Raw genomic sequence first — 20692 nt, forward strand, 5'->3', positions numbered from 1 at the left:
CCAGGAGACTGCTCCCAGGCAGACACCCCTCCTCAGGCGGGGAAAGGCGCCAGATGCTGGATCAGGCCTCCGGCGGTTAAAGACACTGGATGCCCGATCAAGCCTGTGGACTGGTCCTGGGTGAACACCCCTCCTCAGGTGGGGAAAGGCGCTGGAAGCCGGATCAGGCCTGGGGACTCCCCAGCGAACACATCTCCACCTCTCCTTGGGCGGGGAAAGGTGCTGGATGACCGGAACCAGACACGGGTTCCCTCCCAGAAGCTGTGACTCTTCTCCAGTCCGCCCTCTCCCCAGCAGTGCACTGGAACCAAGATGGCTCACCTTCCGGTTCAGACCTGGAGTCTGCTGGGCAGACACCCCTCCTCGGGCGGGGAAAAGCGCTGGATGCCGGATCAGGCCTGGGGAGTCCCCAGCGAACACCTCTCCACCTCTCCTCGGGCGGGCGGGGCACAAGACATCATCTTGTTTGTATAGCACATTTTTGCTTCCATCTTCCAAATCTGAGTAAGGGAATGATACATGTACTTCCTTATGTTAGTGACTATTTATTTATTTATACCACCTAATGTCCTACACTTATACATTTTGGATTATTTATTTATTCATTTTTTGATTATTTTATTTGTTTACATTTCAAATGTTGTCCCACTTACTGGGTTCCCCTCTGCAAACCCCCATCCCATGCCCCTCCATTTGCCCCTATAAGCTCCCTCACCTACCAAATCCTACCTTATTGCCCTAGCATCCACCTATGAGGTATTGAGCCTCCACAGGAATAAGGGCCTCTTCTCCCACTGACGCCAGATAAGGCAATCCTCTGTTACATCTGCATCTGGAGTCCCTTCATGTCTAATCTTTGCTTGGTGGTTTACTCAGTGGGAGTTCAAGGAGGTCTGGTTAGTTGACATGGTTGTTCTTCCTATGGGGTTGTAATCTCCTTCAGCTCCTTCAGTTCTTCCCCCACCTCTTCCTCTGGAGTCCCCATGCTCAATCCAATGGTTAGCTGTGAGCATCCACTAGTAGCTGTTTAACTCAAGTTTCGAGGGAAAGGTATCCATGCTGGTGATGTTAGCACAATAGGGAATGAATGATTTTTGCAATGTGCAATGGGAAGAATAGTGAAGAGCAGGTAGGAAATCAGCAGGGCTCAATTAAAGATTAAAGAGATAGGTTTGAGAGATACTGGTAGAATTCCTTTTCTAATAATACCTCATGCTATGACTGTGTTCCTCTTCTATCTGTATTTTTTGTTGTGGAGCTTTGTGCTTCAGATTTTGACAAATAAGACATATTGGAATTCAAACCGTGTTCTATTATCAAATAATCATGGGAAGACTTATTTAAATTTCAGAGTCTCAGTTCCCTCATTTTAAAAATGAGGGTCAACAGAATTGAAGTGACACTTGCCTTCTAAAGAAGCATTCTAGTCATTTTGGTCAGCCCTTTAGAATGTGAAACACTTTGCCACCACTGTCCTCAATAGTGATACCATTCAGAGGCCACTAGGGAAGTTCCAGCCTATCTCAGCTATAAAGGCATTGATTCATGCAGTCACTCATGGGTACTCTAAGAAAGACTGGTGCTATATATGCAAGAAGGTACTCTAATAGGCCAGGTTACTTAGACAAGGTCTCAGAGTTAGAAAATTGTAAGTCAAATTTTGCCAGGCTCTAATTACTCTATTAACATAATCTTTCATTCATAGCACTATTATCTAGGCCACTGCACATAAGGTTATAGTGTGTTTCTTTTTTCTTTAATTAATTAATTAATTGATTAATTTTAAATCTCAATCTTATCTTCTTCTCCCTCCTCTTCTCCTAGTTCTTTCTTCTCACCTTCCTACCCACCATATCCCACTATTCCATTTTTCCTCAGATCAGGGAAAGGCCTCTTATGGATATCAACCTACCTTGGTATATTAAGTTGCAGTGGGTCAAGTCAGTTTGGCTAAGTGTTTGTCTGTCTTGTTGATTTTCTCAAAGAATCAGCTCTTGGTTTCATTGATTCTTTGTATTATTCTCTATTTCTGATTAGTTGATTTCTACCGTGAGTTTGTGTATTGCTACTCCTCTTGAGGGTACTTGCTTCTTTTTTGGTCTAGAGCTTTCAAGTATGCTGGTAAGTCATGAGAACGTAAGTTACTAGTCATAACTGCATGTTACTTCTATAATAATTCACCAATTTATTTAGAAAGGCACCTAATAAATATTTGAAACTTCCTCTTAGCACTGCCCTCATTGTCTCACATTAATTTGGGTATGTTGTGCATTCATTTTCATTGAATTCTAGAAAGTCTTTAATTTCTTTCTATGTATCTTCCTTGACTATTTAACTGAGTAAAGAGCTGTTCAGTTTCCATGGAATTGTAGTCTGTTGTTTCCATTGTTGTTGAAGTCCAGGTTTAAGCCATGGTGGTCTGGTAGGATACTAGGAGCTATTTGAAGTTTCTTGTATCTGTTGAGACTTGTGTTTGATGAAATGTTCTGTAGATATGTTAGGTTTATTTGATTCATAACATCTTATTAGCCTCATTATTTCTGTTTAAATTCTGCCTGGTAATCTGACCTTTGGAGAGAGTGGGATATTGAAGTCTCTCCCTATTAATATTTGAGGTTCATCATAAGATTTAACCTTTAGCATTATTTCCTGCACAAATGTGAGTGCCCTTACACTTGGAGCATAGATATTCAGAATTAAGATGTCATTTTGGTGGATTTTTTCCTGAATGAGTATGATGAAGTAGAACCTTAAGGGTTCTTTGAAAAGTCAGTTGTGTTGGATGTTGTTTTGCTGGGGCAAACACATGAAGGAACATTTTCCTGAATTAGACACAGGTGAAAGGATGTTCTGCTAAAGCAAGCAGATGAAAAGATGTTTGATGAAGGAAACTTCTCAAACAGCATGACTGGTCCACGTTGCATTGTGTAGTTGAGCTCCTTTTGTTGGGACTCTGTAGAAAGAAATGCACCAAAAAAAAAAAAAACTCCTGGTGGTGTGCTAAAACTTCTTGCCTCTTCTACAGAGTCAGACTGATTGAGAGAGTGATGTCAGCTGAGACAGACTCACATGGAGTTTTACTAAGACACAAGAGATGAGGCAGTACCCTTGGTGAGGCAGACCCCTTCTGGACATGTGATGATTTGAGGGAGTATAAAGAGAACTCAGTGGACAGTGAAAGAGACTGAGCTAGACTTACTTATAGAGAGAGCTGTACAAAGCTTATTGGTCTCATGCATCTTCACTGATCATCACCGCTTTGCTGAGAGGCACATTACTATAGTCCCTGCCCCCTCTTGCTGACTTGTCTCATCCTGAGGAGGCTGAGGCTTGACTGTCTCTGCTAGGTAGTGATAGAGCTACTGATTCTTGTTTGCTATTTCAACTCTACCAAAATGGCCTGCTAGTATAACTGTAAAGTGGTTGAAATGGATTGAGTTCCATGGTTGACCTAGTAAAAGTAATACCTTTAAAGAAACTGTCCTTTATGCAGAAGCCATCAACTATCAATAACTCCTCAGCTAGGAATGGGGGTTCTTGAGCTCCTTCTTCTTCATGCTGAAATTGTCGGGGACTCCTATCTCTCCAGCAAGAGAGACTCCAGACAACCAGATTCTTCTGCAGACATTTATTGCGGGTTTGCTTGTAGAGAAAAAAGACCCCGAACAAAGAAAGAGGTGCTACTTAAAAAGGCCTAGGAGTAGTGTGATTGGTGCAGCTCGAAAACCCTCATTTACATGCTCCGGGCTGAGCTGTGACTCATCATCATTCTCGTTTAGCACAGGTGCGTATCAGTTGTTTATGCATTAGAAAGGGAAAGCCCATCTGGCTCGGGCGCCATCTTGTAATGGCGAATGTGGTTTCCCACATCTCCCCCTTTTTTGTTTGATTAATCCTAATCTATCGATCCATGTATGAATTTCATCAATCCACAGAAATCAAGGTGGAATAAAGATAGACCTCCTTAGGACACCTTATTGTGTGCAATGAGATAAGACCCAGCGATGTGTCACTCATCCCAGTGCAATGAGCTACTGTGTCCATGGGGTGCAAGAGCTGACAGCTCAGCGGGTCTCACTGTTTTTTTCATGGATAACCAAACATCGGAGGGGGCACCAGTTTCTAATGCCATGAGCTCTTGAGTTATGACAACCTTGTCACGTTTTTGTTGGGCTTTGAGCTTACACAGCATCCACAACAACAACACTCCTCCATAGCATATTAGTGCACCAAATAAAGTCACTCCCACCCATTCCTTAAAGTAAGAAAATGCAGATATAAGTCAAGAGGTTCAGTCTCCAAGGGTTATAGGCTCCACACGTGTTCCGTTGAGGACCAGGATCTGCATCTGCAACTCCTGCTGTAAATTTTCCAATTCCATGGACCACTGTCCTCTCAGGTAATCTGAAATGTTATGGCTGCTAAAGTGAGACTCATTAATATATTTTAAAGGTGTAACACACAAATTAGGGGTTGAATGTACACAACTCATCTGAACCACATCCGTTAGCTGATCAACCTGATGTTGCAAGAGATCCACTCTTTGATTGACCAATATGATTCCTGAAGCCAAATGAGTGTCAACCCTCTGAAGGGTAGACAGGGCTTCTGAACTTTTTTGTGCTATTTCATTAATAGTCTGTGCAGTATTTACTTGATTAGTCATGGCAATATCAGCTGTCACTGCTGCAGCCGCAGACATAACGATAGCTGAAATGATGGCTGCTGTGATACCAAAATCTCTTTTATGTCGAGTAATTCTGTGATAGGGAAGGTTTCAGGATCAGCTTCTACAGGAATCGGCACCAATGTGGGTATTTTTCACTACTACTGCAACTGAATGTGTACCATTTATTAGAAAAATTAGTGGTGCTATAATGCTGGGGTAATTCCCCATTGGGCATCATACAAGGGACATTACATGAGCAACTGGTGGAAAAAAAATGCTGGCAATACAGTAGAGTTACTATGTACAGGTAGAGGTACTGGCCAAGTTTTAACTATGGCCCATAAGGGGATACTGATACCAGATTTATTCTGCATCCACAGCATCAGTAGCATCATTAGGCCCAACAGGTTCCTGGGGGTCCTCATCATTGTCTTTTACTACTCTCACAAGGCGAGCTGGTACCCAGATAGGTTGTTCTTCTCCCTGTGGAAAAACACAAACAGCTCCCCTGGATCTTATTAGTACAGGATCTGAGCCTTTCCATTTGTTATTCAACACATTTTTCCATTTCACCAATTCAGGTGGCAGCTGTGGCCATTGGCCATGTCTGTCAGCCGCTGATCATCCATGATCATCCAATTTTAAAAAATTAAGAGTAAATAGGGTAAGGTACAATGCCTTCTTAGGGGTCATATCCGTTCCCCCTTTTTGTTTTTGTAAATACATTTTCAGAGTTTGTTGAGTCCTTTCCACAATGCCTTGTCCTTGAGGATTATAAGGCAAACCTGTGATATGTTTAACCTGCATGCGCCGGCAAAACTGTTGATATCTTGTTGAAGTATAAGCAGGGCCATTGTCTGTTTTCAATACAAGGGGCTTGCCCCAAGCGGCCCATGTATCCAAGCAATGTTGAATAACATGTATTGATTTTTCTCCTGTGAGGGGGGTTGCATAAATGATACCAGATCCAGTGTCAGTGGACATGGATCCAGTGTCATGAACATACTGAAGTTTGCCAAATGCTTGAACATGTGTTACATCCATTTGCCATGCATCCAGTGGTCTTATTCCTCGTGGATTTACTCCAACAGGGGTACATTGAAGAATTCTACACATTTATTACATTTCAACACAGCTTCACATGCTTCAGCATGAGTAATGGCAAATTTAAATCTCAAAGTCATAGTGGGAACATGATACAGAGCATGAAACTCTGTAGTGGCTNTCAAGGCAGACTTTGCGATCATGATGAGTTCTCTAGTTGCCTTGTCCGCTAAATTGTTACCTTGGAATATAGGACCCAGTAGTAATGTATGAGCTCTGATGTGTAATGGCAGGCCCCTTTGTACTGGTGCCATAACATCCGTTTGTGCATTGATGGCTCTTAAGTCATGCAACAAACTCCATTTTCCTGATTTCTTTTTAATGACAAATATAGGGGTATTCCAGGGAGATTATGAAGGTTCTAAATGTCCTAGCTCAAGTTGTTCCTTAACCAACTCTTGGGCTGCTTTTAATTTTTCGGAGGGTAATGGCCACTGAGGCACCCAGACTGAGTCCTCCATACGCCAAGGAATGGGCAATGGCTCCTCGGTGGCCCCTAAGAAAAACCCAGCCCCTTTCTATCACTCTTAACTGAAGTAGGTAAAGGTGTCCTCCTCCCTTGTAGCTTTTTTCCTAAGCCATAATCTGGAACATATCCCATATTCTTCATTATAGTTTTGCTGGCTGCTGAATATTCATTTGTCAATTTAAAATCCATTGCTGACAATACGTCTCTACCCCATAGATTGACTGGTAGAGGGAGCACATAAGGTTGAAATTTACCGGACCTTCCTTCCTTATTTCTCCATGTCAGCGGTTTGGCACTGACAGTTGGGGAGGCCTCATAGCCCAACCCTTGTAATGAATGAGAAGACTGATCAACAGGCCAGGATGAAGGCCACCAGGTGCTAGACATTATGCTTTTGTCTGCTCCAGTATCTAATATTCCTGTAAAAGCTTTTCCTTCTATATCCAATTGCAAAGTAGGGCGTTGGTCCAAATCTAGAGAAACATATGCGATGTCTGTTCCTGTGGAACTGAAACCACAGTCTCCACACACTCTGGAACTGCTCTGAAACATTTTATGAAGACTAGGAAGTATGAGTAATTGGGCTATTTGGTCTCCAGGGGATATGGCAAATATGCCCCTCGGAGCCGAGCACATAACCTTAACTTGTCCTGTGTAGTCCTGATCAATAACACCCGGATGAACTATCAAGCCCTTTAAGGTAGAGAAGGATCGCCCTAACAGCAGTCCTACAGTATCCTTAGGGAAGGGGCCATGAAAATCCGAGGGGATAGGTTGACACCCCATCTGTGATGTTAATACTACTCTGGTGGTGGAACGGAGGTCCAATCCTGCAGAACCCGGAGTGGCTCTTCGTGGTTGCTGGGTGATCTCATTGATACTGTGGACTGCATCACCCCATACATTTGAGGGACCTGGGGACGTGGGTCCCTCAACCCATTTTTTGACCCCTGGCCATTTTGAGGCAATGGTCTTCCTTTTATGTCTTTAACCGATCTGCATTCATTTGCCCAGTGTTTGCCCTTGCCACACTTCGGACAGACACCTGGGTTTCCTCTCTCTTGATTGTGAGGTTTATTCTTTCTACATTGTCTTTGTATATGACCTCTCTGCCCANAGTTAAAACAAGTGAGCTCCTTGCCTTTTTGAGCTGCTAAAACTGCTGCTGCTAGCCCAAAGTTGGAGAGTGGTCCTCCGATTCCCTACACGCTTTCATCCAGGCCTGCAGCCCTTTTCCTTTCCAGGGCATTATTGCATTTCTACACTCCTTGGTACACTGCTCATAGACCAGCTGTTCAATTAAAGGCATGGCCATTTCTGAATCTCCAAAAATTCTTCCTGCTGCCTCCATTATCTGAGCCACAAAATCAGAGAATGGCTCATTAGCTCCTTGTATGATTTTTGTTAAATTTNCTGACACTTCCCCTCTATTAGGTAAATTTTTCCATGCTCTGATAGCAAGGCTATGAATTTGCTCATACACTTGCAAAGGATATTGTGTCTGATTAGCTACCCACTGTCCCTGTCCTGTTAGCATATCAAAACTCCATGCCACTTGTCCAGCTGCAGCGTTGGCACGGGCCTGACTTAAGCAATAGTCATGCCATATGGACTTCCACTCAAGATATTGTCCCGTGGACAATCATGCCTTAGTGACATATGTCCAATCAGTGGGTGTCATAGCCATATGTGCAAGTCTCTCTATCTGTGATTGAGTGTATGAAGCATTCACTGCATAAGTCCTTACAGATTCTGCCAATTCTTTGACGTCTTTATGGCCTATTGGTTGATGATATCTAGCCTGATTTGCATCTTCAAAAACAGGAAACATATGTTGCAATTGCCTGCGAGTTGCTGCAGAGCAAAATGAATGCCCACACTTGGTTTCACTTTTCTCATAACATGGCGGACTTTTCTCATAATATGGTGGAGGCCGTATTGGGGTGCTCGGCCCACTCCCTAGTGGGCCACAATGGTCAGAAACATAGGTTGCTGCTGCCTCCTCTAGCTCTTCCTACTCTCCTTCCGAGAGGTCGGACTCCTCTGAACTGGACAGCCCGAGGAGCTCTAATTCTGCCACAGGGTACAAAGGAGTAGGACCTTTGGCACCTCCGGGTGGTATATTTACTTTCCTTTTTATTTCTTTCTTTTTCTCTGTTCTCTGTTTTCTGCGCACTCCTGTCAATTTACTGCACTCTGTTTCTGACATGCTCTCCTGTAATTCCTGCTATATTTCCTGCCCTTCCTTGACTAATCCTTTGCACCGCTTGTCCTGTATACAAGCTTTGACCAATTTCCATAATGGCCGTATGCCTGGTGCCAGTTTCCCTTCTTCTGCTTCCCTCCCAATGTCCTTTCCAAACTCCTCCCAACTGGGTAAGTTTAGGGACCCTGTCGTGCTAAACCAAGGAGCTATACGGTCTATTTCTTTTATGAAGGAACCCAAGTTCTTTTCTGAGATCTTCAAACCATGCTCCCTCAGAAGAGCCCCCAGGGCACTCACCATAGCAGTGGATGGTGAATTTCCCATGATGCTCGATTATCTACACAAAGATCTTATTCACAGGCTGTTGCACACGAGCTTGTCTACACTCGACTTATGTGCTTAACACTTACTCCCAGCAAATGCACACTTTCTCAGGGCGATGACAATTAAGGCAATAACAGACACGCAATGCTACCAGGACTATAGCGGGAAGGATAATGGTGACAATAGCAGGATCAATCTCAAAAGGCTCCGTTCCCAAAGGACGCATATCTCTCAGAGCTTACCTTCTTTTGTTCTGAATCTGCCCTAACTTCTTAGGGGGTCTTCGCTTATGCCGCTGTCGATGTTCAGGTTTCCGGGTTTCAGCACCACTTGTCGGGGATGCCTATCTCTCCAGCAAGAGAGACGCCAGACAACCAGATTCTTCTGCAGACATTTATTGCGGGTTTGCTTGTAGAGGCGAAAGACCCCCAACAAAGAAAGAGGTGCTGCTTAAATAGGCCTAGGAGTAGTGTGTCATAATATGATTGGTGCAGCTTGCAAACCCTCATTTACATGCTCCGGGCTGAGCTGTGACTCATCATCATTCTCGTTTAGCGCAGGTGCATATCAGTTGTTTATGAATTAGAAAGGGAAAGCCCATCTGGCTCGGGCGCCATCTTGTAATGGTGAATGTGGTTTCCCACATGAAATGTTATGTGATTTGGTCTTGTATAAATCTGTTAAAGAGATACTCTTTGAGTTCATTAGTGTAGTAGTCCTGTCATGTCCAGAAGATCTCCGGTCATTACAAATTTGCAATGATTCCCTACATTCTTGGGTAGGTGGCATAGATGCCCGATTGTTCAATTGACTAGTATTCTCTCAACTTTGACCAGTTGTACATTTCTACTGAAAGAAGACACTTTGCTTTTTTAATGATATCTTAAACTTTCTTTAAAACTAGCACAATGACAAAACAATGCTGAAGCTTGTCATCCTATGTTACCTTGGATTCGTCTTCTTTATTATTATTATTATTATTATTATTATTTTCTTTATTTACATTTCAAATGCTATCCTGAAAGTTTCCTATACCCCACCCCAACCCCTGCTCCCCTACCCACCCACTCCCATTACTTGGCCCTGGCCTTCCCCTGTGCTGGGTCATATAAAGTAAGAAGATACTATTTTAAAATGTGTTTTGGGAGTTTTACTATTCTATGAGTATAGAAATATAGACATAAATGTCAGTTTGGGAATCCATCCATTCAACAAAATAATAGTAGTAGATTCACCTTGTGGATCCTATGATTTTTCTGAGCTCTTAGCCAGATTTGCACTACCAAGCATTCCTTTCCTCTCATGCAGCATGAGAATAAATCAAAAAAAAGCAGTTGGTTATCCTATAATATCCGCAGCACTACTGTACACATGGACATGTCTTGCCATGTTTGTTGTTATCGTGGCTTTCAGGCTTCACAGCTCTTGATGACTTCTCCAAGCAGCCTGGATTGCACTTTCTGGTACTATGGCAGGTGGTGAGAATAGTAGAAGCTTCCTGGTCAGTACCAACTCGATTTTACCATGTCTTAAGAAAATGAGTTTATAGAGGGTTACCAAGAGCAATGGCTATAGTATGTGTCTTTGGGTGATCTCCTGAACACCACTTACATGAACCTTGATGTAGAACTATTCCACATCTGGCACTAGGCTTTTATTTGGCAAAATTTGGCTTCTGGGAGGAGCATTATCTCCTGTGTAGGGCAACTCCAGGTAAATTCTTTTCTATGGAACTCTGAATATTTTAAAATCTCATAAACAGTAGCTTTCCATATGCTGTTTTAAAATATCCTTAGTATTAGTTATACCTCCACTAACTCCCACCTCTATTCTACATTCTAATCCCAACCTTCACCTAAATTTTCCTTCCTATTTTTATACCATTGTTCTACTTTTACTTTTTTTCCAGGATGTTAGAAAGTTTATAACTAGTAGATGTGCATTTGGCCTTTTCAAACATGCCCAATATTAGTTATTCCCCTCCCTACCCTAATCCTTCCATACCTATACCTACTTAAAACTCTCTTCTCATTATTTCCCCTTTTTCCTTCATACAATAAGCATTTTACTATACCTCCAAGAGCTTTCTAATTAACAGTTGCCTACAGATGTAGTCCTGTACTGTGAATGTTAATGGGACTGGTAGCTTATGACAGAATTATGCTTAAAGAATCACTTATTTTAAAGGTGGTTATCCAGAAATAGACTGTATGGAGACATAAGTACGTTTGCAAATGCTTTCAAAAATTCCTTTGTGTGCTAATTTTATTTTCTTCTTAGTTATAGGGATGCAGAAAAGAATTTCCACAATATCTCTAAAAGATGCTCCTATGCAGACCATTCCAACAAAGAAGAAATTGAAGATGTTTCAGGAATTCTTCAGTGTACTGCTAGTGTGCTCGGTATATTAAGTATACATTTTTTTATATGATTGACAGAGAATATGAGGGGGGAGTAAAGGTATGAGTGTTTTATTTTCTCGTATGTTTGGAGAGTATGGAAATTGGAGACCAAGAAAATATTTGGTTTTCTACATGCATGAAAATGTTTTTATGTGAATTACAAACAAGTTCTTTACTTGTAAACTCAAAAAAAATATTGAAACATTCCCTTACATTGCTGGGGAATGTTTTAAAATATTTATATGATATTAGTATTAGCCTGATATAATCCATACTTCGCTGGTGCTTACCTTCACCTGAACTGTATGATCTTTCTTTCTTCTCAAGGTTATACTTTCTTATTTCTTGGATGTCTGTGTTGTAGCATATCAGTGAAGCTTGTCATCCACAGGGTGCCATACTTGGTTAGGCCTAGGGACTGTGCATCTTGAAGATGCCACTATTTACCTTCAGGATTTTGGATACTCCCAACATGGGTAAATGTACTGTTATAAGTGGAACCATGCACTCTGTTATTTAATTGAACTGGATAGTAGATAAGTAAGAAGGCCTTGTTGTATATGACTACCTTGCATAGCTGATATCACAGCTGAAGTCTGTTTAGCTCTAATTTCTTATAGAAGTTATTTAATTTTTTTCATTTAATTTTCCTTTGTTTTCTTCATTTGAAGTAAACATAGTACAGTTCTTTTTGGAATTCCCATTTTTCTTTTTGCCACAGATTGGAATGTATAGCATATTGGAGGACCAGCAGTGCCTTCACTGTTTGTTGATTCTATCACTTCCTGCATTGAAGGCCTAGAAAACAGTTGCCTGGTTTTAGCCCTCTCCTAATATGGGGGAAATCTGTTCACAGATATGATTTTCTTCTATTTAGTAACAACTTGTGTCTAGTTTCTGTCAAATGGTTTTCAAATTAATTTCTGTTCACTTCATGTTAGACTCCTAATAATCATTGTGACAACACAGTATAGACCTCCCAAGAGGCCTTATGCAAGAGAAGATAGATATGAATGATGTCCTCTCTGCTCATGACTTTGAGTGTTAAATTGTTGCATTATTTCAATCCCAATGCCTGTTGCATGCTAAGGTAATCTAATTTTAGTTGTCTGGAAAACATGAATATTTTAAAAGCAGTGATATGCAACACCTAATTTTAGTTTGCATTAATTGTAAAAATATGCTTGTACTCCTATCAAACAGGACATTTTGTATTTTATGAGAAATTGGGCTGGTTTAGTGGTGTAGTGAAATTATAAGGGCCTGAGCTGTGTTTTGAACATGTTGCCACTTGGTATTGTGGGTGTCTTGGATTTAGCTAGCAATAAAAGGACAGAGATAGAATGAGTGTAGAGAATTAAAACAGTGAGATGAGAAGTTATGTCATGCTATTTGCTATAATGAGTTAAATATCAGTTTAGTTATGATGTTCTAATTTTTTATTACTCATTCTATTTGTTTACATCTCAAATGATATCCCACTACTCAGATACTTCTCCACAATCTCCTCTCTATCCCACAATCACCCTATCCCCCTCCCCTTTCCCTCTATAAGGGTGCTTCCCCACCTACCCACCCTCTCCTGCTCCATTCATCCATCATCCCCCTATGCTGGCGTATCAAATCTCCACAAAACCAAGGGCCTCTTTTCCCATTGATATCAGACAAGGCCATCCTCTTCTACATATGTATCAGGAGTCATGGATCCCTTCCTGTATACTCCTTGATTGGTGATATAGTCCCTGGGAGCACTGGATGGTCCAACCAGCTGATGTTGTTCTTCCTATGGGATTGTAAGTCCCCCTCTGCTCCTCCAGTCCTTCGAACAGCTCCCCACTGGGGTCCCTAAGCTCAGTTTGATGGTTGACTCCAAGCATCCACATCTGCATTGGTCAGATTTGGCACAACTGCCCAAGGAATAGCCACACCAGGTTCCTGTCAGCAAGCACCTTTTGGCAACAGGTGACACTGTTGGTGTCAGGTTTGGTGTCTGCAAACAGGATAAATCCTCAGCTGGGGCAGTACCCAGATGGATCTTCCTTCAGTCTCTGCTCCATTTGTTGTCCCTGTTCTTCCTTTGGACAGAAACATTTCTGGGTAAAAACTTTGAGATGGGTGTGTAGCCCCTTCCTTGAAGGGAGGAGCCATGCTTAATCAAAAGAGATGGTCTCTACAGGTACTATCTTTCCTTCTCTGCACATTTCAGCTCAAGTCATCCCCATTGGATCCTGGAAGCCTCTCATTTCCCTGGCATATGGGACCCTCCAGTAACTATACCCAGTTCTTCATCCCTTCTCCTACATACGTATTTTTATTCAATTTCCTGACCCTCTGTACCACTCTCCCATCCCTTTCAGTACTTGATCCTGCTCCCCCTTATTTTCTACCTCTCCTTTCTTCCTTCTACCTTACCACCTCTGTCCACCTCTAGCAATCATTCTAGTTTGCCCTCAGTGCAGGACTGAAACATCCATACCCCTGTCTTCCTTCCTCCTAAGTTTCATATTGTCTGTGGGTTGTATCATGGCCATTGTGAGCTTTGGAGCTAGTATCCACTTATCAGTGAGTACAAGCAATGTGTGTTCTTTTGTGTCTGGGTTACTTTACTCAGGATGATATTTTCTAGTTCAATCCAGCTGCCTGCGAATTTAATAAAGTGATTGTTTTTAATAGCTGAGTAGCACTCTATTGTGTAAAAGTACCACATTTTCTGTATCAGTATTTCTGTTGAGGGACATCTGGGTTGTTTCCAGCTTCTGGCTGTTATAAATAATGCTGTTATAAACATAGTGGATCATGTGTCCTTGTTATTTATTAGAGTATCTTTTGGGTATATGCCCAGTAGTGGTATAGCTGGGTCTTCAGGTAGATCTATTTCCAATTTTCTGAGGAACCTACAGATTGATTTCCAGAGTGGTTGTACCAGCTTGCCATTCCACCAGCAATGGAAGAGTGTTCCTCTTTCTCCACATCCTAGCCAGCATGTGTTGTTACCTGAGTTTCTGATCTTAGCCATTCTGACTGGTGTCAGGTAGAATCTGGGGGTCATTTCGATTTGCATTTCCCTGATGATTAAGGATGTTGAACATTTCCTTAAGTGCTTCTCAGCCATTCGATTTTCCTCAGTTGAAAATTCTCTGTTTATCTCTGTATTCCATTTTTTAACAGGGTTATTTGGTTCTCTGGAGTCTAACATTTTTAGTCCTTTGTATATTTTGGATATTAGCCCTGTGTCAGATGTAGGGTTGGTAAAGGTCTTTTCGCAATATGTGGATTACTGTAATGTCCTATTGACAGTGTCCTTTGCCTTAAAGAAACTTTTCAATTTTATAAGATCCTATTTGTTGATTGGAGATCTTAGACTATGAGCCATTATTGTTCTGTTCAGGAAAATTTCTCCTGTGTACATGTGATCTTGGATTCAGTTTGCAAGCATTTTGTTGAGTATTTTTGCATTAATGTTCATAAGGGAAATTGTTCAGCTTCCATGTGTATGTGTTTTTTTTTTTTTTCTGTATTTGATGTTATTGAGACTACCTTAGTCTCTGTGGGTCCAATAGAATGCATGGAATTAATTCAATATTCCTGTATCTGGTTTTGTTGTGTGATTATATGGCCAATTTTTGAAAAGTATCATGACATACTAAGAAGAAGGTATTTTTTTTGTTTTTTGTTTTTTTTTTTAAGGTGAAATGTTGTCTATATATTTGTTAAATGTTTGGCTCATAACTTCTTTTACTTTCACTGTGTTTGTGTTTAGGTTCTGTTTTAATGATCTGTTCATTGGTGAGAGTGGACATTGAAATCTCCTACTATTATTGTGTGAGATTCATTATTTTCCCTTGCATTTGGGGTATAGATGTTCTGAACTGGGAGTTCATATTGGGGGATTTTTTTCTTTGATGAGTATGTACTGTCCTTCCCCTACTTTTTGATAAATTTTGTTTGAAAATCTATTTATTGAGTGTTAGAATGGCTACTCCTGTATGTTTCTTGGGACTATATGCTTGGAAAATTTTGTCTAGCCTTTTACTTTGAGGTAGTTGCTATCTTTTTAACTGAGGTTGTGTTTCCTGTTTATAGCAAAATGCTGGGCCCTGTTTACATTTCCAATGTGTTAACATATGTATTTTTATTGGGGAAATGAGTCCATTGAAGTTGAGAGATATTAGAGACCAATGATTATTGTTTCCTGTTATTTTTGTTGTTAGAGGCGGAATTATGTTTGTACGTTTCTCTTCTTTTTGGGTTTGTTGTGAAAAGATTAATTTCTGGTGTTTTTCTTGGGTGTAGTTTCCTTTCTTGTGTTAGACTTTCCTCCTATTATACTCTGTAGGGCTAAATTAGTGGAAAGATATTGTTTAAAAGGTTTTGTCTTGGAGTACCTTGGTTTCTACATCTATGATAATTGAGAATTTTGCTGGGTATAGTAGCCTGGGCTGGCCTTTTTCTTTTATTTGTCTTTTTTTCCCAATTATTTTGTTTTGTATTTTCTTCATTTACAATTCAACTAGTATTCCAAAAATCCCTTATATCCTCTCCCCACCCTGCTCTCCAACCTACAGACTCATGCTTCCTGGCCTTAGTATTCCCCTGTATTGGGGCATATAAGGTTTGCAAGACCAAGGGCCTGTCCTCCCAATGATGGCCGATGACACGAGCTCAGGGGGTACTGGTTAGTTCATATTGCTGTTCCTCCTATAGGGTTACAGACCCCTTCAGATACTTGGGTGCATTCTCTAGCTCCTACATTGGGGATCGTGTCTTCCATCCAATAGATGACTGTGAACATCCACTTCTGTTTTGGCCAGGCACTGGCATAGCCTCAGAAGTGTCATCTATATCAGGGTCCTGTTGGCAAAATCTTGCTGGCATATGCAATTGTGTTTGCCTTTGGTGGATGACTATGATATGGATCCCCAGATGGGGCAGTCTCTGCATGGTTGTTTCTTTCATCTCATCTCCAAAGTTTGTCTCTNTAACTCCTTACATGGGTATTTTAGAATGTTCCACATTCTAAGGAGGGATGAAGTATCCACACTTTCGTCTTCCTTCTTCGTGAGTTTCATGTATTTTACAAATTGTATCTTGTTTCTGGGCTAATATCCACTTATCAGTGAGTGCATATCATGTGAGTTCTTTTATGATTGGGTTACCTCACTCAGGATGATACCCTCCAGATCTATCCATTTGTCCAAGAATTTCATAAATTCATTGTTTTTAATAGCTGAGTAGAACTCCATTGTGTAAATGTGGCACATTTTCTGTATCCACTCAGCTTCTCTCTATTATAAGTAAGGCTGCTATGAACATATTATAGCATGTGTCTTTATTACAAGCTGGAACATCTTTTGGGTATATGCCCAGGAGAGGAATTGCTGGATCTTCCAGTAGTACTATGTCCAATTTTCTGAGGGACCACCAGACTGATTTCCAGAGTGGTTATACCAGCTGGCAATCCTACTAACAATGGAGGAGTTTCCCCTCTTCCTCCATATCCTTCTAGCATCGGCTGTCACCTGGATTTTTGATCTTAGCCATTCTGATTGGTGTGAGGTGGAATCTCAGCGTTGTTTTGATTTGCATTTCCCTGATGATTAAGGATGTTGAACATTTTTTCAGGTGCTTCTCAGACATTCCATATTCTTCAGTTCAAAATTCTTTGTTTAGTTCTCTTCCACATTTTTTATAGGGTTATTTGATTTTTTTTGGAGTCAGTCTTTTTGAGTTATTTATATATATTGGATATTAGTCCACAATCTGATTTAGGTTTGGTAAAATTCCTTTCCCAATCTGTTGGTGGCGTTTTTGTCTTATTCTCAGTGTCTTTTGCCTTACAGAAGCTTTGCAATTTTATGAGGTCCCATTTGTCCACTCCTTTTTTCCCCCTGTTCATTAGCTTCCTCTTTTTTTATTAGATACTTTCTTTATTTACATTTCAAATGTTATCCCGAAAGTTCCCTATACCCTCCCCAAGCCCTGTTCCCCTTCCCACCATTTCCCACTTCTTGGCCCTGACTATCCCCTGAATTGGGGCATATAAAGTTTGCAAGACCAAGGGGCCTCTCTTACCAACGAGGGCCAAATAGGCCATCTTTTGCTACATATGCAGCTAGAGACACAAGCTCTGTGGATACTGATTAGCTCATATTGTCGTTCCACCTATAGGGTTGCAGAACCCTCCAGCTCCTAGGGTACTTTCTCTAGTTCCTCCATTGGGGGCCCTGTGTTCCATCCTATAGATGACTGTATTTCCCAGGTAATGGCATAGCCTCATATGAGACAGGTATATCAGGGTCCCTTCAGCATATGCAATTGTGTCTGCGTTTGGTGGCTAATTATGCAATTGATCCCTGGGTGGGGTAGTCTCTGGATAGTCCATCCTTTCATCTTAGCTCTATACTTTGTCTCTATAATTCCTTTCATGGGTATTTTGTTCTCTATTCTAAGGAGGAATGAAGTATCCGCACTTTGGGTTTCCTTCTTCTTGGTTTTCTTGTGTTCTGCAACTTGTACCTTGGGTATTCTAAGTTTCTGGCCTAATATCCACATATCTAGTGACTTCTTTTGTGATTTGATTACCTCACAAAGGACGATATCCTCCATATACATCTTTTTGCCTAAGAATTTCATCAATTCATTGTTTTTAATAGCTGAGTATTACTTCATTGGGTGAATGTACCATATTTTCTGTATCCATTACTCTTTTGAGGGACATCTGGTTTCTTTCCAGCTTCTGGCTATAATAGATAAGGCTGTTAAGAACATAGTGGAGCATGTGTCCTTATTACCAGTTGGAACATCTTCTGGGTATATGCCCAAGAGCGGTATTACTGGATCTTCTGATAGTACTATGTCCAGTTTTCTAAGGTGTAGTGTTTCTGCCTGCACGCTGACCGGCGCCTGTCTGCGTGGGGAGAAAACACCTTGGGGTGGGTTCGTACTGCAGAGCTAATCTTCCTGAAATTAAGATGATCTGCAAGAAAGATTATTATGATTTATTGATTACACGCGGGAGAACCCAACCCTCTCCCACGTGCCCCATGTCCCATTGTCTCTGCATGGCTTAATGGTCCATGTCCCAATGGCGGAATGGTGCGGTCTGGTCCTCCGCAGAGCTGTGTCCAGAAGGCAGGTCCAATCGAGTAGGCGTGACGACATTGGTGGTTGGTCCGGGCCACGAGTGGGCGTTGACAGTGGGTGGTCTGAGGACGCTGTGTTCCAGCCATTCTGCTGTACTCTGTCTGATCTGGGGAGCGACCCCCAGCGTGCCTGTAAGAGGCACAACACAATTTAGAGGGAGGACCCAACACTGAGGAACTGCCAGTCTGTTTTCCGGAGTGGTTATACAAGCTTGCAATCCAACCAGCAGTGGAGGAATGTTCCTCTTTCTCCACATCCTCGCCAGCATCTGCTGTCACCTGAATTTTTGATCTTAGCAATTCTGACTGGTGTGAGGTAGAATCTATAGGTTGTTTTGATTTACATTTCTTTGATGATTAAGGATGTTGAACATTTTTTCAGGTGTTTCTCACCCATTCTGTATTCCTCAGTTGAGAATTCTTTGTTTATTTCTGGACCCCATTTTTAATGGGGTTATTTGAATTTCTGGAGTCCAGCTTCTTGAGCTCTTTTTATATATTGGATATTAGTCCACTATCAGAATTAGGATTGTTAAAAATCCTTTCCCCATCTATTGGTGGCCTTTTTGTCTTGTTGACAGTGTCTTTTACCTTATGGAAGATTTGCAATTTTATGAGGTCCCATTTGTCAGTTCTTGATTTTACAGCACAAGCCATTGCTGTTCTATTCAGGAATTTTTCCCCTGTGCCCATATCTTCGAGGATTTCTCCACTTTCTCCTCTATAAATTTCAGTGTCTCTAATTTTATGTGGAATTCCTTGATCCACTTAGAGTTGAGCTTAGTACAAGAGGATAAGAATGGGTCAATTAACATTCTTCTACATGATAACTGCCAGTTANGCCAGCACCATTTGTTGAAAATGCTGTCATTTTTCCACTGGGTGGTTTTAGCTGCCTTGTCAAAGATCAAGTGACCATAGTGGTGTGGGTTCATTTCTGGGTATTCAATTCCATTCCATTGGTCTACTTGTCTGTTGCTGTACCAGTACCATGCAGTTTTTATCACAATTACTCTGTAGTACAGATTTTGTTCAGGCATCGTTATTCCACCAGAGGTTCTTTTATTGTTGAGAATAGTTTTTTCTATCCTTGGTTTTTTGTTATTCCACATGAATTTGCAAATGGCCCTTTCTAACTCAGCGAAAAATTGAGTTGAATTTTGATGGGGATTTAATTGAATCTGTAGATTGTTTTTGGCAGGATAGCCATTTTGACTATATTAATACTGCCAATCCATGAGCATGGGAGATCTTTCCGTCTTCTGAGATCTTCAATTTTTTTTCTTCAGAGACTTCAAGTTCTTATCATACAGATGTTTCACTTCCTTAGTTAGAGTCACACCAAGGTATTTTATATTATTTGTGACTATTGTGAAGGGTGTTGTTAAACTAAATTCTTTGTCATCCCATTTATCCTTTGTGTAGAGAAAGGCCACCTATTTGAATTAATTTTATATCCAGCTACTTCACTGAAGCTGTTTATCAGTTTTAGGAGTGCTCTGGTGGAATTTTTAGGGTCACTTATATATACTGTCCTATCATCTGCAAATAGTTATATTTTGACTTCTTCCTTTCCAATTTGTATCCCCCTGATCTCCTTTTGTTGTCTAATTGCTCTGGATAGGACTTCTAGTACTATATTGAATATGTAGGGAAAAAGTGGGTAGCCTTGTATAGTCCCTGATTTTAGCAGGATTGCTTCCAGCTTCTCTCCATTGAGTTTGATGTTGGCTACTGGTTTGCTGTATATTGATTTTATTATGTTTAGGTATGGGCCTTGAATTCCTGATCTTTCTAAGACTTTTATCATGAAGGGATGTTGAATTTTGTCAAATGCTTTCTCAGCATCTAATGAGATGATCATGTGGTTTCTGTCTTTGAGTTTGTTTATATAGTGGATTACGTTGATGGAATTCCATATATTAAACCATCCCTGCATCCCTGGAATGAAGCCTACTTGGGCATGATGGATGATCATTTTGATGTGTTCATAGTTAAGTTTCTAAGGATTTTATTGTGTATTTTTGCATTGATGTTCATAAGGGCAATTGGTCTGAAGTTCTCTTTCTTTGTTGGGTCTTCATGTGGTTTAGGTATCGGGTTAACTGTGGCTTCATAGAATTAATTTGGTAGATTAACTTCTGTTTATATTTTCTGGAATAGTTTGAGAAGTACTTCAATTAGGTATCCTTTAAGGTCTGATAAAACTCTGCTCCTAACTGTGGTACATTTACACAATGGAGTACTACTCAGCTATTAAAAACAATGAATTTATGCAATTCTTGGGCAAATGGATGTATCTGGAGGATATCATCCTTAGTGAGGTAACCCAATCACAAAAGAAGTCACTAGATATGCACTCACTGATAAGCGGAT

General features: G+C 41.0%; 1 protein-coding gene across 2 annotated transcripts in view; it reads left to right on the plus strand.

Moving 5' to 3' along the window:
* The window catches only part of Gucy1a2 (guanylate cyclase 1 soluble subunit alpha 2), a 276470-nt gene that overhangs the window by 47519 nt on the left and 208259 nt on the right, over positions 1 to 20692 (plus strand). For both annotated transcript variants that reach the window (XM_021206936.2, XM_029543056.1), the window contains exon 3: positions 11053 to 11174. In XM_021206936.2, coding sequence (XP_021062595.1) covers positions 11053 to 11174 — 122 coding nt within the window. The remainder of the gene's footprint in view (positions 1 to 11052; positions 11175 to 20692) is intronic.

This window comes from Mus pahari, chromosome 10, assembly GCF_900095145.1.
Source record: "Mus pahari chromosome 10, PAHARI_EIJ_v1.1, whole genome shotgun sequence".
NCBI classification, from domain to species: domain Eukaryota; kingdom Metazoa; phylum Chordata; class Mammalia; order Rodentia; family Muridae; genus Mus; species Mus pahari.